The sequence below is a fragment of the Cupressus sempervirens genome, chromosome 4, assembly GCF_028749045.1.
Source record: "Cupressus sempervirens isolate cs-2001-9-10 chromosome 4, ASM2874904v1, whole genome shotgun sequence".
Lineage (NCBI taxonomy): Eukaryota > Viridiplantae > Streptophyta > Pinopsida > Cupressales > Cupressaceae > Cupressus > Cupressus sempervirens.
The window spans coordinates 859,209,796-859,236,476 of record NC_143121.1 but is presented as its reverse complement, the minus strand read 5'-3'; the positions used below and the strand labels follow the sequence as shown (position 1 = coordinate 859,236,476).

General features: G+C 34.6%; 1 protein-coding gene across 2 annotated transcripts in view; it reads right to left on the bottom strand.

Annotated features, from left to right (window-relative positions):
• The window catches only part of LOC149564130 (tRNA synthetase class I (I, L, M and V) family protein), a 211,561-nt gene that overhangs the window by 75,482 nt on the left and 109,398 nt on the right, over positions 1-26,681 (bottom strand). For both annotated transcript variants that reach the window (XM_089827208.1, XM_089827209.1), the window contains exons 13-19: positions 20,790-20,949; positions 18,582-18,665; positions 18,186-18,398; positions 17,870-17,995; positions 13,084-13,224; positions 12,627-12,730; positions 12,464-12,527 (exon numbers count right to left, since the gene is read on the bottom strand). In XM_089827208.1, coding sequence (XP_089683334.1) covers positions 12,464-12,527; positions 12,627-12,730; positions 13,084-13,224; positions 17,870-17,995; positions 18,186-18,398; positions 18,582-18,665; positions 20,790-20,949 — 892 coding nt within the window. The remainder of the gene's footprint in view (positions 1-12,463; positions 12,528-12,626; positions 12,731-13,083; positions 13,225-17,869; positions 17,996-18,185; positions 18,399-18,581; positions 18,666-20,789; positions 20,950-26,681) is intronic.

Genomic DNA, 26,681 nt, shown 5'->3' with positions numbered 1-26,681 from the left:
TCATGTGAACACAATGAAAACAGTGATTTTCGCCACTAAAAACATTAATGCTGGCCTCCAAATATATGGAAATATGTTCAATAGTTTGGGAATCACGGGTTGATCATGATGATACACTCTGGCGCCAATTAATTAGAACCCTGTAGCTATAAAAAAACACAGACCTGAGGTCTCTCCTTCTTATAACAGACATTTCATTATAGAAATGTAGCAGGCTGAGGCAACGTCAAAGGAAAGGAGTAAATGTTTTCCCAATATACATACCTGCGGCATCAAATGCCCGACATCATACATTAAACTAAATGCTCAAGTCAGAAATCATCGCCTTGGGGATCTACGAGCATGGCTTTAGGGTTGGATTGAAAGGAAGCCTCAGTGGGAGCCTAATGGTCCAAATGAAATCATAAAATCTTCAAGATAATTCAATATGTGATTGCCAGTTAGCAGTTTGATAGAAATTTGAAATAACAATGTAGATAGAGAAGGCGGCTTTTGGAAGCTCTCTATTGACCCCCATGATGTGGATCCTGGCATGAACCTGTTTTATTTGGGAATTAATGGAATTATTGTAAGTACAGAACAATGTAGCCACAAATGCTAACCCAACTGTTTCTCCAAACAGAAGAAAGAAGTATTTATATGCAGTGTGCACTTCACTTCTTCCCAAGCTTAAAAGAATGTGGATGCGGCATGATAGATTCATCAAAGCTATAATACAGAGTCAGATATCCGCATGATGAATCAGGTTGGAGCATAGCTAGCAGTGGAGCTTTCAAATGACATCTATCTTTGTGCCTACCAATGTAAATATATCACAAGCTGACCCTCACATAGGCATAATATATATTCTAATCTGTGCCCTCTTCACTGAAATCGGGATCAAATCAGAGGAACCAAAAGTGTTTGATGAGTTGAATTGAAAAAGGCGGGGAGCCCGATAAAACATGAGCAGCAGTCAAAGAATGGCGACAGAGGTATTAATAACCAGTTTTGATGCTCTGATATTTTACTGATATCACAGGTGGTTTTGACAGGTAAGTTAAGAGAAATGGACAATGTTTAAACATTGCAAACATTTATATCTACCTTTCACATCTATCACGAGAAATGTGGTGTTGGTAAGTAATAACACATGGAGGTTATTATTTAAGCCTAAAGATGTTATGTTTCCTTTTTCAAAATTTGAAGATGCCAGCTATCCGTGCATATATTATAGAGGTCTCGTATTTGTAAGAATATGAGATGATGTTTATAGGAATATAAAACAGAAAAGGGAAATCATAAGGGCTTTTCAAGATTCAGTTAGGGAAACTGAAAAGCCATGAGAAGTGGAAAGATAAATAAGCCAACACCAACAGGAAAAGGGGTTCTATCTTTTCTCTCGGAGGCTGCAGACTGTGGGCTACAGCAAAGGGAGAAGTTTTCAGAGTTATGCCATTTTCTTGCGAAGGTTATAGGGAGCAGAGCAAGTTTCCATTTTCCTGTTCTAAACTCTGTGTTAGCAATAGGAGAATTTTGATTTGTTACAATTTTCTTTAATGGTGATTGCAATTGCAAATGCATAATAAGGTCTTTACATCTTTTATGCTTTAGGGAAGGGAGACATGAAAGTTGATTGTATGTCAAAACTTTGAGTTTGAGTGATCCTCTTTCCACTAATTGTGAACTTTATGTCACTTTAGTTTTCTCTAAACGTGCTTTTACCATCATTGTTTCTTGTATACATTCTTTGTTTCTGCACTTTCTCAAGAAGATGGAAAACGTATTTCTTGATTTCATCCTTTGTAACATGTCAGGGTGAATGAACTTTGTGTCATTTACCATTTATTTTCATGTAGTTGTTTCGTTTTCTCGCATCTACTTTGTGTTTACTGGTAGATGTTTGAAATCCTTTTGTGCTTTCTGGTTAAAAGCATCCGCAATCAATTCTTTGTATATCTTGCATGGTACCCGATAAAAATTCAAAGGAAAGTTATCAATCCAATGATAACTTGTCCAACTGTTGGTGCTGATTAGTTCTCCCACTTGGGCAGTCAGGGTTATAGTTGCACATATATTTTTGGAGGACAATCTGTTCACTAACACATTGCAATTTTTCTATGTTCAAGTATTTTAATTTGGTATGTTCTAGTGAACTACTAAAACATCATTTCATAACTAGTGTTTCAAGTTTTATGTGTCTACTATACAACAACCCTCTCTGGCCCATCCTCCCCTTACTGCCATCCCCTGGCCATCCCCCCGCCATCCCAAAAATGAGGCCCATTTTCCCAATGTCCTAGAAACTCACCCCGCCATCCCGCCGTCACGAAGTACCCCCGTACTGGTGTAACACTGCTTTATATAGAAGGTGAGTATCATCATACACATTTGGGAAAAGTAAGATATGATTTTGGGATATATTGGAAATATGGCATGGAGTGGCTTCTCCATAAGGGCATTAGGGCATCTTGGTCAACAAACATCTAATGTTACATGTGACCTATCTTGTAAATTATCTTATTGTAAGTATTATTTGTATGGAATTTATTGATTGGTATCAAAGCTAAGACTAGGACAAAGGTGAAGATGAAAACCTATTTTTGAAAACTACACCTAGGTTCTTCAAAAGGCTACGAATTTTCTATAAAAGAAATTAGTTTAGTTGGAAGACTAGATGAAGAATTCCCAGTCCAAAATTTAGCCATTCTTCAATATGGAATTATTACAATTTTAAGTTATTCAAAATTCACTCTCTACTCTGCAAAGCATGATATTTTCTAATTTGTTTACATTTCAAGATAGAGAATTCCTTGATTTTTTATCTATAGAACAAAATTATGAAAAATCTATTTTTAGATTTTGAGGCTGCCAAAATTATGAAAAAAATTATTTTTAGTTTTTGAGGCCAACAAAATTATGAAACAGTCCAAAGCCAAAGGTGATCAATTTTTTTCTTAAAACCATAGTTCAATGAAGCTTTCTGCTTTTGATGGAAGCACATATGCATTAGAGTGTTGGCATAACATAAAAGAGCTTGTCATCAAAATATAGTATGGAAAGTGTTAGAACCATTAATCTTCCCTTGGATGTATTTAATTGGGATATTCCAAGGATCCCTAAATGTAGTTTGTCCTATTGTACACATGTGGAGGACATGTCATTATTTGTCCTTTATTCCACATTTGAGGACAACTCATTTTTATAATTCCTTTATTAAGCAATTTAGTTTATCCTCCTTAAGAAGATTGCGACACTTTGCACATACCTATTATGAATGTGGCATTCATAGAAATGGGAGTTACACATGCGAACACATGCAACTCCTTTCTCATCTCTTTAAAAGAGATGCTCCTCTTTCTTTCTTCTTTACGCATCATTTTGATGTTATTATATTGAGCTATTTTGCTCCAACACTCTCTCTCTCTTCTCTAGGCATTTGCCTTCATTCATAATACTCACAAGGGGTTTTCTTTGCTTTCCCCTTATAAATCCTTGTCTCCATTGTTGAACTCTTGGTGTATGCTCTTGGATTTTGCTTATCTCATGGTAACATTGTTTCACACTTACTTGGATTATTTCTCGTTCCTTGCTCTACCTTTTCGTTTCTTTCATGGTATCAGAGCTTGGTTACTAATCTTCATTTTTAAGTTTTGTGTTGAAGGTTGCCATTCATTGGAGCACACCTTATTTGGAGATGTCATTGAGAGAAGAAGTTTGTGTTGTGGTTGTTTGCTCATTCTAACATCTTTTGTGTGCAGATTTTATTGTATCATTTTTTATCATTGTTTTCTAACCCTCTTTGGAAGGCTTGCCGCCAAAGAGTTTTCCTTTCAAAATTTCATTTTTTTTGCTCTTGTTTTGGAAGGCATGCCACCAAAACAAGAAGCATTACTTCATAAGCACTCATTTATTATAATTTGTGCAATTTAAAAAAAAAAAATATATATATATATATATTACTCTTATTATTTCTCCTTAACATTCTTGAAGGAAATCATAATTCTAAGTGTGTCAATAAACAAACCTTAGTACTCACATAGATTAGTTTAAAAAATTAAAATTTAAAACATTCCTTATATCTCTATTTTAAATTTTATATTTCATTTCAATATATATTGAGATAATTTAAACATTTCATATTCATATTTGAAAAATAAATAAATTTCTAATCTTTATCTTAATATATCTATTTTGAATTATAAAAAGTTTTTTAAATCTATGAGATTTTAAATATCTCATTTTTTTCCAAATCTTTGTTCAGTTTTTTTAAGCAACTTTCTTTCCAATCCGATTATCTTTTTGGAAAGAAACCCTATTTTTTTCCTTTTCCAACTTGGCTTTCTTGTCATAAATTTTTGAAAAGTTGCTTTTGAAGTTCATTCATCTTCAGAATCCTCGTTTGAGAGTTCTTCACCATTTCAGAGGAGCAGAGCTGGGCTTAGCCTTGCTACCAAGCTTTTCCGCAGAATTATTAACAGGTTTTTTGGCAGGCTTTGCCGCGGGCAGAGAAGGACCTTTCTGTCTCTTGCTCTTCTCCCCACTCTCAGCTTCGGCCTTTCTCTTGGCCACCAAAGCTTCCAACTTTTTTTCCGGTCTTCTGCTTTGGTTTTAGAGCATCAAGACTTTGTTGTCCTATGAATCGAAATGAGAAACCTGTAATAAGTGCGCAGCTGGTCAGCAGGGATTAGATTTGAAGTTGCAACCTCGGATCGGCTAAGTTCTTTGGCCTGAATTCGTGGTGTTCTTCTTTTATTGCTGTTCTACGTTTTTTTTGTTTTTGCTGCCCTCTGGTCTGCATATCGTGGTGGAGATCTTCCCTTCTGATTCGCCCATCTCTTTCCCACGCATATTAGGTTTTATTTTTGCTTTTCACATTTTTTTTAACATTTCTCCTGCAGATACGTTTTTTATAACGCATCTAAAGTTGTTTACAAGTGTTGCGTCTTAAATGTTTGCATGCTGTTTTTAACAAACAGTGTATTACGTTTTCATTAAAAGCGTTTGGAGTATTTATTACATTTTTTAGAGTTAAAAGTTTTTTTGTATTAACGTATTTTTAAAAGAAAGAGGAGACGTTTAGTAAAAAGAGGTATATTAAGTTCTTTTGAGTTTTTTATTTAGGGTTGTTAAAAAATAAAATTCGTTTCCTTCACTCTTGTTTAAATTATTTCTTGCATGCAATTGTTTTGCATTCAATCATTTTTTTGCGTATCATTTTGTTATAAGTTTTTTAATTAATCCATTTATATATACTCTTGATTACGTATAAGTTTTTTTTCTCATTAAGTTAAATATTATAAGTAATCAATCTTTTATTCTTTTCCTTCATTAAGTATTCATTGGTTTATTCTTTAAAAGGTTATTATTTTGGTCATAATAGAGAGTTATAAAATTAATTTATAACTTCAAAATTTGACCACGTATAAGTTTGTTTTCATCATTTTACATCAATAGGAATCCTAAATATAGAGAGTTGGATTCATTTGTCTTTCATTCATTTTAGGCTATAATCATTTAATTATTCTAAAACATCTCTAAATTATTCTTTTTGTTTCAGACTAATCATTTTTCTAACGTCTCTCTGCAGGGCTATATTATTATTTTCCTTCAGAATCTTAATCATAGTTTCTTTTGCAAGTTTTTTTATTCCAGTTAATTTTTAAGTCATATTTCTATTAGGGGGGACATTTTTTTTTCATAAAAATGTCAACCTTAATTCCAAAAATAAAACTTAATCATACTAATTATCATTCCTAGAAAACTCACATTTCGTTCATTTTTCGTTTTAAACACCTCTTCAAGATAGCCACTGATCCTTCTGTTGAACCTGGTTCAGCGGCTACTCAAAATGAAAAAAATACTTGGAAACTTAAAAATGAAGAATCTTTAGGATTAATTGGTATTTCCATTATTCCAGATTTATATGTGTTAATTGCTCATTGTTCTAAAGCTCATGATGCTTGGTTAATTTTGCAAACCAAATATGACAGTGGAGATGAATATCGCAAAATACCAAGGTCACCGGGAGACGGGGAGACTTTGAGGTCTCCGGTACTGGTACTGGTACTGGTACTGGTACGGCAATTTTTCAAATAGGAGACGGGGGTACTTGGAGACGGCAATTTTTTTTTTTTTTTAAAAATAAATTTTTAATAGTTTAAACTTAAAGAGTCTAATACTAAAAGTAAATACAAAATTTCAAAATTTCAAAATAGTAATACCGTAAGACTAAAAGACTAAAGTAAATAATAAATTAATAATACTAGTGTTGTCACATTAAAAATTAAAATAGATTCATAGAGTCAAACTGTCAAAGATTATAATAATAATAAGCACTCAGATACAGAAGTACATTACTGAAATAGATTTTAAAACCTGACAAATTGGCATTGCTACAAAAAATTTGTGAAAATTATTGAATTATTCAACATCAATGCATGCATAGAGACACACTTAGGACTTCTATTTTCTAACTAAGAGTTAGGATTGCTTAGTTTAAAAGGGAGTAAATCATTTTGTAATAGTGTTTTTTTTCCAGTTACACAAATTCAACTAACAAAGATTCCTATATTGGTACTAGGATATTGCCAACAGCAGATAAACAGGTACGAATAACAAATACGACTTATACATCAAACTGAAACATGATATCCTCTTGAAAAAACAGAAATATGGGACCAAATACATTCATGTTAACATACATAAAACCTCTAGTCTATCACTGTTATCGCTGAGTCTTTATCAGCAAATAGATGCTTGGTTTTCATGAGGAATAATACTATTATCAAGCATTTGCATATCAGATTTTTGTAACATACGTAATACTATCTTCTAATGCACTAACAACAGTTTTTGCACCCTAATTCCTCAGCCGCATAAATTTATGTGATTTGGGATCTTTACTGCAATCCTGTACAGCTTCCAATATGTTGTCTTAGACTTGTATTGTGTTCCTGTAGGTCACGTACATCACCAAGCAGTTGTTACGGAATTCATATAGTACCTTAGATTTTTGCATTAAAAACATTTAAATGAGGGCTAAAATATATAAAATTATTTAATATTATATTTTACATTTATATTTTATCAGGAGACTTCGGGGAGACTTCACTTTTTGGATTAGGAGACGGGGAGACTTCAGGAGACTTCGTCATGAAGTCTCCAACCTTTTTTGAGGTCTCCGGAGACGCAAAAAGTCTCCGAGACGCGTCTCGGTCTCCAAGACGCCACTTTTAGGGGGGAGACGGGTCTCCTAGTAACCATGCAAAATACAGTTGCAGGATCAACTTGAAGATCTCAGGTATACAGATTTTAAGACTATGGATGAATTTTTGTTGAAATTTGATTCTATTAAAAGCCAAATTATTGCTTTAGGTGTTCAATTAGATGACATTCGTTTAATTCATATTATTCTTAAAAAATGTCTTCCTAGACAGTTTCAACAGTTTATAACTAATGTTCATGCACAGCTTGCTATTCCTACATTAACTACTCAGTTAACTTATGTTATTTTTCAAACTTTATTAAGACAGGAAGAAGCTAAGCTAATTCAGTTTGGTACCCTTAAATCAACTGAACATGCATTTATGTCTCGGAATTCAAATAATAATAATTTTCGTTCAAATAATAATAATAATCATAATAACAAACACTATACTAATAATTCTAATAATTTCAATAATAAATCTAATACCAAATATTACAATAATAACAATAACCATAACAATCATCATAATAACAATCGTAATAATCATAATCAAAGGAATCATTCAAATTCCAAACTCATTGTTCTTATTGTGGCAAAGATGGACATGTTGTCAATAATTGTTTTAAAAAGCAAAATGATAAAAAACCTATGAACAACAGTAACCATAATCAAAAATCAAATCATAAAAAAGGTAACTCTAATGGTTCCACTTCTCGTCATGCTTTTACTTGTAACTTTAATGTTTGTGGACCTTTAGAGTGGATTGTTGACTGTGGTGCATCACAACATGTAACTTCTCATAGAGATATTTTTGATTCTCTGCAACCTGATATTGCTAACATTCCTATTCAGTTAGCTAATAATCAGACTTGTAAAGTTGAAAGTTTAGGTGATGTAACTATTCCTAATGGTAAATTGCATGATGTATTGTATGTACCTAATCTGAAAACTAATTTGCTTTCTGTTTCACAGTTATGTCAGGACTATAAAGTTGAATTCTATAAAGATACATGTTATGTCATAGATCCTCAAACTAAACAGGTGATTGCTCATGCTAAAATGGATAATGACAACTTATTTAAATTCCATGAATTTGCTAGTTCATGATATTCTTTACATACTTCCATTGATTTCAATATATGGCATGAAAGACGTGGCCATTTAAATTCGGATTATATTTCTTTAATGCACAAAAGCAATATGGTTGATGGCTTGCCTCATATTATTCCTTCTAAGATTGCTTGTATTGGTTGTATGAGTGGTAAGATGCATAGGGAGCCCTTTCCAAGTGGTAAATCATGGCGAGCAACTCATAAGTTGCACCTTGTCCATAGTGACCTTTTGGGCCCCATGGAGAATAACTCCATCCAAGGTTCTCGGTATGCACTTACCTTTGTTGATGATTTTTCTAGACAAACTTGGATCTATTTTTTGCATAGCAAGAATCAAGTTCTCGATATATTCATTGAATTTCAATTATATGTTGAAAGGCAATCTGGTTTTAAACTTAAAATTCTCAGAACTAATAATGGAAAGGAATATGTGAATAATGTTTTTCATTCTTATTTGGAATCATGTGGAATTAAACACGAGCTTACTATTCCTTATACACCACAGCAAAATGGTGTGGCGGAAAGAAAGCATCGGACCATTGTTGAAATGGTCAGATGCATGTTGCATGCTAAGAATCTGCATTATAAATTTTGGGCTGAAGACATGTTTTGTGCAACTTATATTCTTAATAGGACTCCTACCAAAGCTCTCAAGGATATTACTCCAGAAGAGGCGTGGTCTGGTAAGAAACCTGATTTACATCATTTGCAGATTTTTGGATCTGTTGCTTATGTTCATACTCCTAAACACAAAAGGCATAAATTAGATGCTAAGTCTTCTCCTTATATGTTTGTTGGTTATGATGAAAACACTAAGGGTTATCGTGTTTATGATTCCACTACTAACAAAGTTCAAGTTGCTAGAGATGTTTGCATTGCAGAAAATGGTGTACATGACTGTTCTACTACACAAGATGCAAAATTCAATGGCACTAAAATTGTGCTAGTGGAGGACCAACCTCCTTCTCTTAACCCTACTCCTTCTCTTAACCCTACAACTCAAGCACCGCCTATTATTTCTGCTTCTACTAATAATGATATTCAAGTAGCTACTAATGATGCTTTTATTGATAATGATTCTTCTTCTAATGATGATTCCATTACCACTAAACATAAACCTAAATGGGCTCAAAACTTAATCAATGAAAGTGATAACTACATTTCTAGATTTGGTGGAATTAAACATAGAAGGATTAATTATTGTAATTATGCTTTGATGACTACTATTATGAATTCTAATGATCCTAAGTCCTTTGATCAAGCTAACTCTCAACCTCATTGGCAAAGGGTCATGCAAGAGGAATATGACTCTTTAATTGCTAATCAAACTTGGGACTTAGTCAAGTTACCTCATGGAAAGAATATAGTTTCATGTAAATGGTTATACAAAACAAAATTGAATGCTAATAATGCAATTAGTAAATTTCAGGCTAGATTAGTTGCTAGAGGTTTTTCACAAATAGAAGGATTAGATTATAATGAAACGTTTGCTCCTGTTGCTAAAATGCCTACTATTAAATTAGTTCTTGCTTTAGCATCTAAAATGAATTGGCCTATTCATCAAATGGATGTTAAAAGTGCCTTCTTAAATGGTGATTTACATGAAGAAATCTATATGGCTCAACCTCCTGGATTTGTTAAGAAAGGTAGTGAAAATCTGGTTTGCAAATTAAAAAAATCTATACATGGTCTTCAACAATCACCTAGAGAATGGTATTCTAAAATTAATTCTTTCTTTATTTCTCAAGGCTTTTCTAGAAGTAAGAATGATCCTAATTTGTATATTAAACATACTGAAGATGATATTATCATTGTTATTGTTTATGTAGATGATTTAGTTCTCACTTCTAGTTCAGATGCTTTGATTTCTAATATTAAGTTTCAACTTAAACAGAAATTTCAGATGACTGATTTAGGTATTTTACATTACTTCTTAGGTGTGCAAATTTGCCAAACTCCTAAGGGTATCTTTCTTTCTCAAAGCAAGTATGCTCATGATCTTTTAGAAAAATTTAAGATGAATGATTCTAACCATGTTTCATTTCCATGTGAATTAGGAACTAAATTAATGGCTGATACGAATACTCCTTTTGTTGATGAAACTTTGTTTAGGCAGTTGGTAGGAAGTTTAAATTATTTAACTCTTACTAGACCTGATATTGCTTATAGTGTTGGTTTAGTTACTAGATTTATGTCTAAACCTCAACAAACTCATTTTAAAGTTGCTAAACGAATCTTAAGGTACATTAAAGGAACTATTAATATGGGATTATTTTATGATGCCAATTCTAAATTTATTTTACATGGCTATACTGATTCCGATCTAGGTGGAGATCCCAATGATGGGAAATCCACTTGTGGCTATTGTTTCTTTGTTGGTTCAGGTCCAATTTCTTGGAAAAGTAAAAAAGAACACTCTATTTTCCTTTGCTCAACTAAAGCTGAATACAAAGGTTGTACCAATGCAACTAAGGAAGCTTTATGGCTTAGAAGACTTCTTGAAGATTTGGGTCTACCTCAACAAGCACCTACCCCTCTACATTTTGACAATCAAAGTGCTATTGCCTTGGCAAAGAATCCAATTTTTCATGCAAGGACGAAACATATTTCACTTCAACATCACTTCATTCGAGAACAAGTTGAAGACAAGCAAGTTACTCTTCTTTATTGTAAAGGTAAACATCAAGTGGCTGATATTTTGACAAAACCACTTTCTAAAGAGAGATTTCAATTTCATTGTAAAAATTTGGGTTTGCAACCCTTTGATGCAAATTCCCCAAGTAAAGATTAAGGGGGGATGTTAGAAACATTAATCTTCCCTTGGATGTATTTAATTGGGATATTCCAAGGATCCCTAAATGTAGTTTGTCCTATTGTACACATGTGGAGGACATGTCATTATTTGTCCTTTATTCCACATGTGATAACAACTCATTTTTATAATTCCTTTATTAAGGAATTTAGTTTATCCTCCTTAAGAGGATTGTGACACTTTGCACACACCTATTATGAATGTGGCATTCATAGAAATGGGAGTTACACATGCGAACACATGCAACTCCTTTCTCATCTCTTTAAAAGAGATGCTCCTCTTTCTTTCTTCTTTACACATCATTTTGATGTTATTGTATTGAGCTATTTTGCTCCAACACTCTCTCTCTCTCTTCTCTAGGCATTTGCCTTCATTCATAATACTCACAAGGGGTTTTCTTTGTTTTCCCCTAATAAATCCTTGTCTCCATTGTTGAACTCTTGGTGTATGCTCTTGGATTTTGCTTATCTCATGGTAACATTGTTTCACACTTAACTTACTTGGATTATTTCTCGTTCCTTGCTCTACCTTTTCGTTTCTTTCAGAAAGAATACTTTTCTTTATACTTAGAATTGTAAAGCCAAATATTAAATTGTGCAATTGCAGATTGACAGGTGATAAGTTGTTTTGAACATTTTGTTCAAAAATAGCCTACTAGCAAAAAATAGCCCAAAAAGGCACCCTGGTCTTGATAATCCAGCTTTATTGACAGATATCAAATGCTTGTGTAAACAACAAATCGAAAAATGATTAGACTTCTGTGCAACAGAATAACATATAAATTCAAGAGCTGAACATTTCAGAATTGGCTAAATGAATTCTTATGACCAGAATTAATGGCAGTAATAGTTTTCTAATTCAGAATAAGGTCAGTAGTATTACAAAGAAAGGTAAAATTACCTTGGTCTTCATAATTTGCATATCTTGAAACTTCTAAATCACTAATGCCTACTATAAAAGATTATTCATCTTGATTGACAAAAACCGAGCACTTGTGAACAAAAAATTGACAAATGATTAAAACATGGAGAAACAGAATACCAATCAAAATTCAGCAACTGGACTTTGGAGCAGTCCAGTCAATTCTTATAATCAGAATGTTGGCTAAATTGAGGATAGTTGCCAGTTTTACAAAGTGTCTTCAAACAATTGTGTATCACAACAATATTACACAAAATAATGTAAATGGCATACAAGGAATCACCAATCTGACTGTCCCACATCCAGAATGTACAATTTCGGGAAAAAAAACATTTTCCAATACATTAATAAGGCACACAACCAAATAAATATAATATTCACTATCCTCAAGAGTAAGCATGGAAATGTTATTTCAGTCATTTCACTCACCTCTCCTAATTTCCCAGTTATATCCTCGAGGAATCCCTCATCAGGATGGACTACTACCATCTCCCTGCAAAGCAAAGTACAATGAATTGGAGAAAACTACAGAAAAGTAAAATAAAAACTTTATCACAGTAACTGTGTCTTCTTTGCCTACTAAGTAGATCACCTGAGAGGTGTTTTCAAAGGCTTATTGTGTCGTTCCCGTATATTTCGAGCCAAATCAATGACAGTCATCATTCTTGTAACACTTTGTTCAATGCGTTGCTCTCTCTGCAATCACAAAAACTATTTTGAGAATTAAGAGGACCACCATCTCGTGGCAAATTGGCTCAAATGCAGGTTATAATACGCTAACCTAAACAAAAACAAATTTATATCTAAGAGCTGTCCAAAAGAAATAGTGTAGTAATGAATGTGATACACTCATATAGAGGAGACCATTATTCATATCACCGCACTCATCAAAGCAGCCTAGAGTCCAGTGGCAACCTTCAAAGTGTGTACATTCTGTACTAATAAGGACTTTAGCTGGGCTAGTAAGGCCCTCATTTCTACCCCCAATCAATCTGGGACCAGTAATGTACCAAATTTTAATAAAAATGTGTTAGAAAAATAAGCTTTACCTTTCCTCCAACTTCTGGAAAACTACAATAATGTATACTTTCCTCTGCTCCAGAATCAAGAACTTTAACCAGATTTTGATACATGGATTCAGTAAAAAATGGAGTGAATGGTGACATAGCTTTACATGTAGTCAGAAGGACCTGCACATCAGACAAAAAAAGTAGGTTAGCTATTTAATACCTCGTTTTTTCCTTCAACCATAGGAACTAATTTCACAAGTGACAGAGATTCAATAAATTAATTTAGCCCCATTAAAACTTCAAAATATTCTTTCACTAGACAGCAATATTTTTAATCACAATGTAGATAAGATAAGCTAAATTTATTAATGTCCACCAAGAGACCACAAAAAGGGTCTAAGGGACTGAAAGCTACAAACAGGGAGACTACTAGCAATGAGAACACCAAACGGTGACTGGGGAAAGCAAAACAAGAAGAAACGAGGGGAGAACTACAAGTCCTTCCTCAGCTGAAAGAAATCCGTGATCGAAGGATATATACAAGTGCAACCAATCCCAAGCCGTCTCTGAGTACCACTGGAGGTAGAGTACTGCAGTCTGGTGAACCCCCTGTGGGGTCTCACAGATCTGGTCTGACCCAGGGTCTCACAGAGTGGACATTTTGTGCCTCTGGGGGACACATGTTAGTAGAAGTTGTTGATACACTGATTCAAAACCTGGCTCTGGGGAAAGAGCAGCTCCAAAATTGTGATCATGGAGCTGAGTAGTCTCATGGAGGTAAAGTGCCAAGCAATGCTGATCAATGTATCTGAAACATACACCTTTTATAACCTTGCAACAAAAGTTAATACCTTGAACACAAGAATGTCTCAACATTTTGCATCAACTTGATATTGCTGCATTCAACACAACTACATCAAATATCATCTTTATAATTCAACCCATCCAACTGACAGAGTTTTAACCATTTTGCTCATGTAGCTTTTATCATGAATCCTACAATGGGAGAATACTTCATGGAATTGGCTATTAGAGATGATCTTCTGGTATTCCCAACATCCTACTTGTTACAAAAGCATCTTGTGCTCCCACACCAACTTTTGCCATCTAACCCACACTTTGATCTCAACAAAATCTATATCCATCCACCAAAAGACTCTGTCACTAAGAAACAAGAACTTAGTTTTTAAATTTTAATAGTCTATGAGACCCTGTTTAAAAGGAAAAAAAAATGCATCCATGTCACATGAACAACCTAATCTTCTATAAAAGATCGTTGCTCCTCTCAAATCTGCTAGTCTGATTTTACACAATAAAACCTCAATACTCTAACCTTGTTCATTACTTTTGCAGATGTGACTGTTTGGTATGGTTTGGAAGTTTAGCGATACGATGAGACAACTCCATATAGGAATTGGTTTGCTCTTCACGTCTGAGGACGTCAAATGCATGTACCTGATACTATATTAATCAGATAGTTCTCCCAACAAGATTAGCTTCTTTCTCAGCTGTTGATATATAATCATTTTTATGGCGGTAATTTTCTCCTAGTATTGACGTTGTAGATTTTGGCAAGATAGGTTGTCTTGTACACAAAAGGACAAAAGAAAATATATGAATGTACACATACACACGGTTCATTGAGAATGATCTGTCATTAATAGTAGGATGTCACATATGCTATCCTTTTGAAATAAACTTCAGCAATTTCAATTAAGATCCATCCACTAGGAAAAACACTTCATTTTTGAAGGAAAGGTTGATTGTGAGAGATTTTTCAATAATTAAAAAAATTCAGCAAAGGTTATGTAGTTTGACTCTGTGCTTTTTGTTGTAATTTGACACTGATTGTTTGAGTTTAAAATCCATTCTACAGATTTTCTTCTCATGTCAACGTTTTCATCTCCTTACCAATAAATGACTACCAATCTCCAGATTGCTAAAAATATGGGAACAGCCCACTTCACAAATGAATCCAATAAAACAAATCGATTCCTCTCCTGTGTCTGACATATTTTTCTATGGGTTTTATCCTTCATATAGCATATCTACATAGCCTTTAGGTATGGCACCAGTCATATCCTTCTTTTACCATATTCTTTGTCCTATTTGACTTTTTCAGTTCTTCTAGCTGTGGTATATACTCCATAAAGCAAAACCTTCACTTATGGCACAATATTGTAAAAAGAATTCAGATTATATATTGCTAGGATGCCAGGCATTTTAGAAGTCACTAAAATTCTGTACTTTTCAACTTTCCTATTTAAAAAACCCTATAGAGAACTTTCAAATTCTGTCAAAATTCACCTCAGAACTCAACAGATCACACAAACAGAAAAATTATAATTTGGGATTTTATATCAAGCTGATAAAACTGAAAAGCATTACAAAAAGTTTTCAGTTCTATGTTCTCTATGTTTCATAGATAATGGAATCAACTCCAAAAATGTAAAACCATAGTCACTCGGAGACCAGGAGAATTTGAGGTCTTTGAGACTGGTACTGGTACAGCTATTTTTTCAGAAATTGAAAATGGGATTACTTGGAACTGGGATTTATTTATATAATTTAATAATTTCCAAGAAATATCATAACATAGAGCTTTGAAAACAAGAACAATGGAAAGTTTTAAGTATGAACATTAAAACCATTGAATTGAAATATCAAATTTGAAATTTGAAATACTAATTAGTTGTTGAAGATTGTTGCTGCGATAGAGATTTTCATCTCTGATTTTAAGAGATAGAAATATGTTTGTTATGACTGTTATGGTCATCTATAGCTGAAAGAGATAGTTGTGATTATATTTAAGTTAATTTTATGCAAAAAGACATGTGTCATACGTCATGTGAAGAGGTATGTGTCATACGTCATGCGTAGAGTCTTATGTGATCTATTTATACGATTGCTTGATATATTGTAAATCAATCAAGTGAAAGCCTTGTACGATGAACATTTCTTGATCAATAAAAGAGATATTTCGCTTGTGTGCCTGGATTTTTCCCTTAAGTGAAAGGGTTTTCCCAAGATAAAAGTACTGAGTCTTTTGTGTTTTGTTTATGCTCTTTTTATTGTTGGTTATCTCTATTTCTGGGCTAAAAACTTAACAATAGTAATCTTATTTACTCATTGAATATTGTGTCATATAGAATCAAACAATTCAAAACTCACGCTCCAAACAAATAAAAAATAAAATGGTTTATTCATAGTTACACCACCCTCGTGGATGGGGAGATGTCGGGACAAGGGGAAGTTTCCAAGTAGGGGGACCATAGGGGCCTCAATTTGGAGATGGCAACGGGTGACGGTAGGGGAGGTTTGTGTATCTACTATATACTATAAGCTAATTATGAAAAGATATATAACACTAACAATATAAGACATAAATATGTACAATTAAAAATACTAATTTTCTTAAATTCAAATGCTTGAACATTGCATTGTGATTGAACATTGAAGTATAAATATTAGAACTTTAAATACTTGAATTAGAAAAGCCAAATAATAATAGCCATACATATCAAATTTTCAATAGTATCTCATCAATCATCATAAAGATGATTACATTAAGCAAGTGCCAATATAATTTCAAAATGATATTCAATGTTCATACATCAAAACAATTATAAACTGCATAATCAAAATGCCAAGAGCTAAAGCTTAAAATGTAGTGAAGGAAGCCTCTAATCATCCCTCGAGAGGTCAGCAAGTTCGTCATCATCAAAACTATCAGACTCTCCAAGGTTTAAAAAAACCACTAGGATTTAAGTGAAATGTTTTATTTTTATTTTAAAATTGCTTTTTCTTTTCTGTTGATAAGTTAGACATTTATCCGTCCTGCTTGAGGGGTCGAGGGACGCATCCATGTCCCCATGTCCCCTCAGGAGATGCCGAAACGTCTCCCTCTCTCCTCTACAATGACAACCATTTGGTGGCATCGTCGGAGACACCGAAATAGCGTCTTCCTACCCGTGATGCCTCCCCATCTCCGAGACGTGGGCTGTTTTGGGGGAGAAGTGTCCCAATGTTACTCTAGTTATATTTTTATTACTTTTTAATACCTTTTCCCCTCCACAGATGCGTGGGAGACGTCAAAACTCATGGTGGGAGACTTTGATATGAAGTCTCCACCCAAATTTGAAGTATCCAGCAACAAGCAAGGTCTCAGAGACACGTCTCCATCTTCGAGCCGTGCCTTGGAGGGGCAGATGAGTCTATAAGTGACTTTATGTAAAATATAACATTTTGCTAGGTGGCACTTGCTGATTCTCGTGCCTAGCACTTTTGGTAGTTTCTCCGACTCCAAGATATAACTCATTTCTGCTCTTCCATGCTCCTTATCTCTTTATTAATAGAACACTTTTTGGGAATTGTCAATATTGACTAATCCTATTAACAACAATTTTCACAAGCAGACATTTCTTTTGTGAGCATTATATCATGCACATTAGTAACAGTCACATAAAAGGTAACACAAAGCACAGAAGTATCTCCGAGCTTTGCTAATAGTGGACCAAGAAGATGCTAAGACATCAATTTTCACTCATGCATGTTTAACTTTGGACTTTCTTTTACTTTTCAGAAGACACATCCAGATCAAATTTTGCCTTCTCTGCATGTTTCAATTTCAAAAGCAATGAACCATTATTGTTGAAAGGATAAACATGATAGCATTTTTTACTTCAAGAAAAATAAATCCTAAATTAAATGATGCACAATTGCTAACTCGGTTTATGGAAAAAACTGCCAACTTGATTGATAAAATTTCAAGCATTGATAAAATCTATCACAGAATGGTTCATAGTACAAAAAGCAAAGTTCTCACATGATAAAGATTTGAAAGTGCCATTCTGCAATCCTCTTCCCCTGTTCGTCCTTTCAATCGCTTACGGTTAAATCGTACATAGATATTAGTTAAGTTGTCAATGAACTTCAGAAGGTAAGGTACAACCTGTGTAAATATTCATAAATAAAGTGAATAAACTCATAACTAATCTTTAACTCCACTAAAATCAAGAAGTTTCCTACTTTAGACCTTAAACTACCAACTAAACTAGCATGCAAATATATTAAAAGAGCTCAAATAATATGGTGCTAGCTTCAATGCATCAACATCCAAAAATTAAAAAGAGAAATCTCACTGTGTACAGACGATAGCTATCCATCTCCTGCCGCACAAATTGAACAAGGCTCTGACTGGCCGAATTGATCCACTGATCAAGCACATTAAGTGATCCTTGCAATTTACTATGCTCAACGGGCCTAAAAACATTCAGACCTTCAACCTCAAGCCTACGTGCATTCTGAACTAAGAATCTATAAGCATTGTACCATGGAAGGAAAACATCTTTGACCTGCGCAAAAATCATGTTATCTAAGAATGGAGGAGCAAAGTCAGTGTTCTAAAATGGACAGCATAGCAAGTTTTCTGTCCAGGATTAAAATAAATTTTGCAAAGCATATTGCAAATTAAAAAATGTTTTTAATATTTTATTATAACCTCCAATGGCTATACATAGGCTCCCAAAAAACATTACCACACCATAAACTCCATCCTTCTTAAATCTCATTGGCTCTGCTCTTACAACAGGCGAATTTATGAGATAAAGCCTGAGAGCATCCTACAGAAAATATAAAGAAATCATTAAAAGAAAAAAAAAATTCAAAAAATTTAAAATAATGAACAAACAAACAATTTGTAAAATGACAATATAAATACAAAGAGCTTGAACAACACATAATGTGGATGCTAAGAGATATAAACCATATAAGTCATATTTAGTTCCAAAAGGTTTGTCAACTTACAGACTGACCTTTCAAGGGAGACACATTGCAAACAGAAACTTAAGAAAGTAAAGCTTGTATTAACGCTAAACTTGCACCTTGGTACAAACCATTTCAGAACAAATGTTTAAATAACGTTGGCCATAGGCCTGTGGGGAACCTTTCTAAAATAATAATAGGAAATAGGCAAATGATCAAGACAAATCCTAGAAACAATAAAACCACAGCTCAAGAGGCCACGAGGGTGGAAGAGCCTGGCCCAGCCCACCGAGCAAGCACTAAGAGACCAGCGTAAACGAGAAGAAGCTCAAGACCGAGGGTTAAGCCATAGGATCAAGCCACTGAATATTCAAAGTCTGACTGGAAGAGAGCGGCCTCTGAATGTAGTCCCTACAGGGTCTCACAGATCTAGAATGACTGGAAGAGGTAACCAACTGCCATTTGGTGCTGCCTGCAGCAAGCGTCCCGGAGAAGGCGGCAACAGCTAGCAAGGCTGAAGGCATGTGGGTCACTGAAGAGAATGGTCCCAAAGTCGAGCAAACTCATGTAGGTAGAAAGCTAGCATCTCTGATCTGTGAACATGAAGATGGTAGAGCGAGATTGGGTCCATCGGATAAGGCAGTAGAACCTGCCCCTAATCTCATAGTAAATAGGGCAGCAAAAGATGAAGTGCTCCTCTGACTCAACCTTGCTAAGGTTTCAAAGCTGGCAAACTCTATCAGTCCTATCCAACTGCTGATTTATCTCAACCTGGAGCTAATGAGGGCCAATTCTAAAAGAACCAAGAGGAATCCCGATGAAATACAACCAATGGCGAGAGATTTAAGGAGGACAAAAAATAAGATCATCCTATAACTCATTAAAGTGCTCTGCATAGAATGCCATCTTAGGGCGAAAGCCCCCATGGGGGTTGACCCAAGTGGTACAAATAAACTAATTGTAAATGTTGGTTTTAATACACAGGTTCAGCTCCTGCCTATAAGGGAGGAGATGGTGAGGGGCACCAAGAGAGTACTTGAAACGAGGGGTACAATCACTCTCAATCCTGATAGAGCCAAGGAAGACCGAGGACCCAACGAACCAACCGTGCACCCGAACAAAAGGTGTAGTATGAGAGGCAATAGACTCTGACGAGCAGTAACCAAGGTAACGATACCTGTGGCACACCATATTGGAATCAGAAAAACCACGGAAGCAGTGTAGGAACAAGATGAGATCAAAGATGGCCCCAATTCTGAAGGGGCGGACACCAAACTTAGCCCAAATGATATTGTGAGAAATGGATTGTTCATGAATCATACCGAATAATGAAGTCAATTGTTTACACAAAAATAAATTGTTAGAGATGAACAAAGAAATGCTCAATCCATCATCTTACTTTGCATTGACTCTGCTAAGTTTTCCATCACCAACGTTATCTTAAAAGTCTACTCTATAAATCTCATTATTTTAATAGTTCTCAAGTTCAACCATAACAAATGCTATGAAGCACCATTATGCAGCAGGCTCCCTAAATAGAAACACATTATTTAGAATTGGCTAGAATTGCATATCAAAGATGTACTGCACAAAAAATAACATTAAGAAATAATAGCAGCAGGGATACCTTTAAATTACATGGAAGTCCCTCAAAAATGCAAAAGTCTAAATTTACACTATAGCTTCAAGGTTTAGGATTAATTCACTGAATAAATAGAGGAAAAGAGAATAAACTTCACGGAACAGCATGCAAAGAAATGGAGAAAATTTATAAATAAAAAGGTAAAATATACAAGCTTCACAAAGTAAACAGTGTTATGCTATAACATGCAAACACACTTAGAACAAAGAACAAGAAGAAAGTGTGTTGATATTAAACATGAAGCATATAATTGTTTGAATTATAAGACTTATCACATGTGATGCAAATCACATGAAAGAGAAAAATAGACATAATGAAGAAGAAAGGGCAGATGACTTACAGCTCCATAATCATCTACAACTTCCATTGGTGGGGGATAATTCTTAAGTCGTTTGCTCATTTTCTTTCCATCCTCAGCTAAAACAAGGCCATTGCAAATTAGATTCTTGAATGCTGGTTTACCAAACAAAGCTGTTGATAATACCATCAGAGTATAAAACCTGCCATGACATTAAGGAATTCATATTCAAAAGCATTACTGATGTATAGAAAGTGGGAAAAAAAACATGGAAAATTTAGGCATATGGAATCAAAATAAAACCAACAAAAACTAGCAAATTACATTAGTTGCACAAAATGATTTTCATTAACTACGAATTATATATTTACAATTTCTTATTCTTATTACTCATAAGAATAAGCAGTCTCATTCAATTTATTATATTTTGGTCTACATTATAAATAAGAAATCAATGGCAATGCTTAAAAAGATGTGCAATACACAAGATTCGTTCTATATTGAGCACTAGTTAAAGAGCGGTAGCACAAGGGCCGATTTGTTCCTTGGGATTTCATCAATCCTTGAGGGTGGTCAACTCCCAAGCAAAGAATACTAATTCTAATATGCCCTAAATATGTTTTGCAACAAGTATTATTACTCACGCACAAATGGACAGCACTATCATTTCCATTTGAGAACAAAACACATTTATTCACACTACAAAATTACTTCATTCTAATATTCATAAAATATATTCTTGACTATTTGATGCAAATGCATTCCATATCTAATTTCCAGGGTTTCCTCAGCATCATCATTGCCAATAGCTATACTCATGCATCCATTCAATTTCTAGTAACATAGACAATCAACCAAGTTGCAGCAATATTAAAACAATATGAAACGAAGGAACATTAAACCTATGTACCTCATCCTTAATCACAAGTATCACTTAATTACAAGCTAATGTATAATGCACTTAAAAATCCATCACATAACCTAGCAATTGGTCAAATTAGTGAAAACCATGCATAAAACAATCAATCAAAGAAGATGGTTTTGATCAATATTTTACAGACCATACTGATGGAACATATGCTTTGTGATAAGTTCTTTTACAAAAAAAGCATATCGATTGAGTACAAGGATATATCGATATACAAAAACTCTTTAATAGTCATCAACCTTTTGGGGATGCACAAAATAACAGCAAAAACAATGCACTAAATTTACAACCAAAAGCTCATAATAACCATGATTCCAAACATTATACACATGGAAAGCTATTTTAAAAAAGCATAAACTAAACTAGAGATAAATATGGTAGTTCAACAACATAAAGAAGAATAGGGAAAATTGATCTGATTGTTTTTAATTAGAAGAGTGAAGATCTAATTTATGTTGTTGAATTTAAGAAGCACACAACCTTTTGATTTACAATCCCAGCTTCGCTCTAACTACATAGTAGAATGTACCATTGGTTTGTAGGCTACACTACCCAGTTCACACCCTAGACCCTAGAACCTGATTCAAGTGGAAACCAAATTTGGGTTCACAGAATGGTCCATGATGGGTCCAGACAAGGTTTGTGCTTGGACATGTGGGTTCGTATGTGTCCAAACCACGATGGATCCATACGAACCCACAAGTCCAAGCATGGACCTTGCACAAACCCAAGGGTACCCAGTGCAAAGCTAGGAGGACCCTAGGCAAACCCGCAGTAGTTAAGTGAAAAGGTGGAGCCAAAACACATAAAAATGACTTTTTTTTCTTTTTTTCTCCAAACCCTAAAACAACCCTAATAAGGAGCCTCCACCACAATTTTCCCACATTTTCTCCCTTTTTTTGCTCTCTTCATTATGTAAGTTTGAAGTGAGGTGATTGTAGTCAAAGGAGACTAATCATGGAGTCCCAAATACCTTCTAAAGAGGATATTTTGGCATTTAAGGTATGCATCTCAAACATATTCTTTATTTTTTGATAAATTGTTTCAATTTTTTTAAGATTAAAAAAATAAATTCAAGTTTTGTTATAGATTGCAACAATGAGTAATCAATACTCAATAGGTAGGTCTACAAAATTTAAAATTGATAAATGGTCTCCTGTATGGAAATACACTACAAGAATTTCTCAACATCCTAGAGGTAGGGGTTTGTATGGAAATGTATTTTTTCCAACTTAAAATATAGAAGCTCCTACTACATAGTAGAACTTCATATTATGGGCCCTAGGGATAAATGGATTTATAAGTGTCGGGTCCACCAAGTGGAGATAGAAGAGTCTGCCTCCAAGATAAATAGAAGAAGTTTACAAGATGTAGATAAATTAGTTGCAAAAGGAAAACAAAGTGGTTATACTTCTAGGAAAAGAAAAACACAATACCACCACCACTCTACTCAACCAGCCTCTAGACATCCCTTCTTCCATATGCCTTCTAGGAAAGATGGAGATGAACCACTAGTCACTACCCACAAGAGAGGCCCACTAGATCAAGAATTTCAAAATGAGGCAAGAACTATTGCTCACGAAAAAATTACACGTTTCCTCTATGTGAATAGGCTTCTATTCAACTTAGTGAGGTACCCTATTGGAGGGAGATGGTGACAACAATAAATAATGCACTTTCTGATTACCAAGGTCCTAGACTTGAAAAGGTGTACACCACCTTATTGCATAAATATTAAAGATACAAAAAATGTTGTGCTCCATGAGGACGTGTTTCCTAGGGTTTTACCGTCATACCCGTACTGAGTATGAAACAGAGACATGGGTACCCCTTTTGGCTGCCCCTCGTGTCGTGCCAAATGGGCAATTTTGGGTACCATCCCCAAAACATCGTTTCTTGTTTCACCGAAAACTTGGGTACTAAAAATTGTACTGGGGATGTCATTCCCGTCCCTCGAGCATCCCCGAAACCCCATCCTGTCCCCTTTTTTCCAGCACATGATCAGTGTTGAATAGAGTTTTTAAAAAAATGTTTTTTTTGCCTTTTTCTCCCATCCGCGCAGGCCCACATGGACATTAGGTATTTACAAAATATTGTAAACCCTACTTTGGCGTTAAAACACAAAACAATCAAGCCTTTTGTTCATTTGAGTTATTTGGGTTTGAAATCTCATTTACACTTGTAGTATTTACTTTCATTATGTCATTTACACTTCTAGTATTTACTTTCATTATGTCATTTTGATTTCATGCATAATGATGATACATTGATACTTGGAGCCTTTGGGCATTTTTGCTAATTGTATTCGATATTCCGATATATCATCATATCATATTCTCATTTTGATTTTAATCTTGATAGTTTTCAATTTCCATGTATTCTATGGTGAATGGTTTATCAATGTCATGATATGCATATTTGAAATATGTCTCTAAAGTCTAATACTCCATATATAAAAATATAAAAATCCCCTATATTTTGTAGTTGTCCCCTGAACCCCGTCCCCTATATTTTGTAGTCGTCCCCTGAACCCCGTCCCCTAAATTTTGGCTTCAACCTGTACCCCTACCAGAGACATGTTCTCATCCCCTAAAACGTCCCCGTCCCAGAAACTTTGTGGAGCATAGTTTTTTCCCAAAATTGCCATATTTTTCCAACCTTTAAAACTATCCAAGGTGATTGCAGATCAAAGAAGGGTGACTGCTGAAGGTTCTGAGACCAATCTGAAATCAAAAGACCCCGAAAATGTCCATTTTCAGAACAAAGTCTCAGGGTTTGTAGAATAGGGGTGGACTTTTGAAAAATCATATAAATTCATTTAAGCCCCAAACTTCCCAAAGCTTGTTTGCAGATTAATCCCCAGGCCAAGACACATCTTTTGCAACCAATTTGAGGCATTAAAGAGCTGAGGTGAGTATGTTATGAGCAAAAGTCTGAAAACTCCATCTAAAAATCGGCTCTTTCCCATATAAATCTGAGTTTTCTTTATGGTAACAAATCTGGTTGAGAATTTATTGCAGACATTTGTACAACATTTTGGGCTCTTCTTAAGCCATTAAAGGTCTAAAAATCTTGCATTTCAAAACCCAGGTCTGCAAACATTAGCAATAGGGTGATTTTGTTTTTTTGAAATTCCCCATAAATTCTCAACTTCATCAGTCCTTGAGTTTGATATTGTAATGTCCCCATTTTTAGCAGGTTCCTACATTTGGCTTAGTCAGTTCACCATCTCAACCCTTGTGAGCTAACATTGGGGTTTGAGGGTCTTAGTTGTCGGGTTATAGGCATTTCGGCAGCCTATGGTGTGTTTTGGCTCCCTTTGAGGGACTATTTATGGTAAGTCAAACTGTTGGTTCCGACGAGCTCAGCTGAGTTAGAGGTGATGGGCAATGCTCTCAGTGTTTATTTCGGGCTTCCAATTTGGGCTCCAAGAATCTTGGAGGGAGTGTCTATTTACAGTAAGTCACCCTGTCAAGTTCATTCATCGTCTTTCATCATCAAGATTCACCTTGGTGTTGTGAAATTTTGATTTTGATGCTTCTTTAGTTGTTTTCGCAAGACAGGTGAATTATTATTATTATTTATCTAAATACATTGAGGTTGCTATTTTTGTTGTTGTTGTTGGTTGGTCACCTCAGTATCATAGCTCGTTGGAACCGGGACGAAAAGTTTTAAATCGTGGGAACAAGAAACAGTGGCCTTGCATGTCAAAATATTAAGTTATGGTAGAAAAGGTCATTTTTGGAGCCAAAAGCAATTAATAAATTATATTAATGACACTTTATTATATTTTAAAATTGTGTAAGTGGAGTTCTTTTGGGAGACTGGTGCATTTTGAAGATTATAAATATGAGGACATCTGATGAGAAAAACATCCAATTATTTGTTTATCTCTTTGCTTGTTGTCTTTGTAACAATTTTGAGTCTATGGCTTTATGCCCTTGCCAAAGTATAAGGATTAGATTTTGAGTTTATCTTACAATTTGCTGCAAAGATAAAGCAAATTGTAATTGCTTCTCTACTGTTATTGAGAAGTTGATTGAACAAGTGTTGAAGATTGAATTCTGGAAAACGAATTGAAGGCTGATTTATTTATTAATTCTGATCCTTCTTTAGTTGTTTTTGCAAGACAGGTGAATTATTATTATTCATCTAAATACGCTGAGGTTGCTATTTTTGTTGGTGTTGTTGGTTGGTCACCTCAGTATCATAGCTCATTGGAACAAGGACGAAAAGTTTAAATCGTGGGCACAAGAAACAGTGGCCTTGCGTGTCAAAAATTAAGTTATGGTAGAAAAGGTCATTTTTGGAGCGTAAAGCAATTAATAAATTATATTAATGACAATTTATTGTATTTTAATGTTGTGTAAATGGAGTTCTTTTGGGAAACTAGTGCATTTTGGAGATTATAAATATGAGGACATTTGATGAGAAAAACATCCAATTATTTGTTTATCTTTTTGTTTGTTGTCTTTCTGACAATTTTGAGTCTGTGGCTTTGTGCCCTTGCTGAAATATAAGGATTAGATTCTAAGTTTATCTTGCAATTTGCTGCTGAGATAAAGCAAATTGTAATTGCTTCTCTATTGTTATTGAGAAGTTGATTGAACAAGTGCTGAAGACTGAATTCTGGAGAATAAATTGAAGGCTGATTTATTAATTGCAAGGTTGTGTTCACCTAAGGAGGTTTGTGTGACATTTCTAAGAAGTTGTGTTACAATTTTCAAGAGCTATGTCAATTTATATGGCCTACGATATATATTATATTGGCTGTTGTAGATTCACATTGGACTGCAAATTAAAAGTCAAAAATCTATATTTCCAGGTTCTTAGCATTTTAATATATTATTGCATGTGTTCCACGGTGACACGTTTTCGGTCTTTTCAAAGCTCGTCCCTGTACTGGGTACGCAACCGGGATGCAGGTACCTATTTTCTTTCCCCTACGACATCCCAAATTGGGAAAAAGGGGTATTGTCCACAAAACTCACCAATTTTTTGGTTAG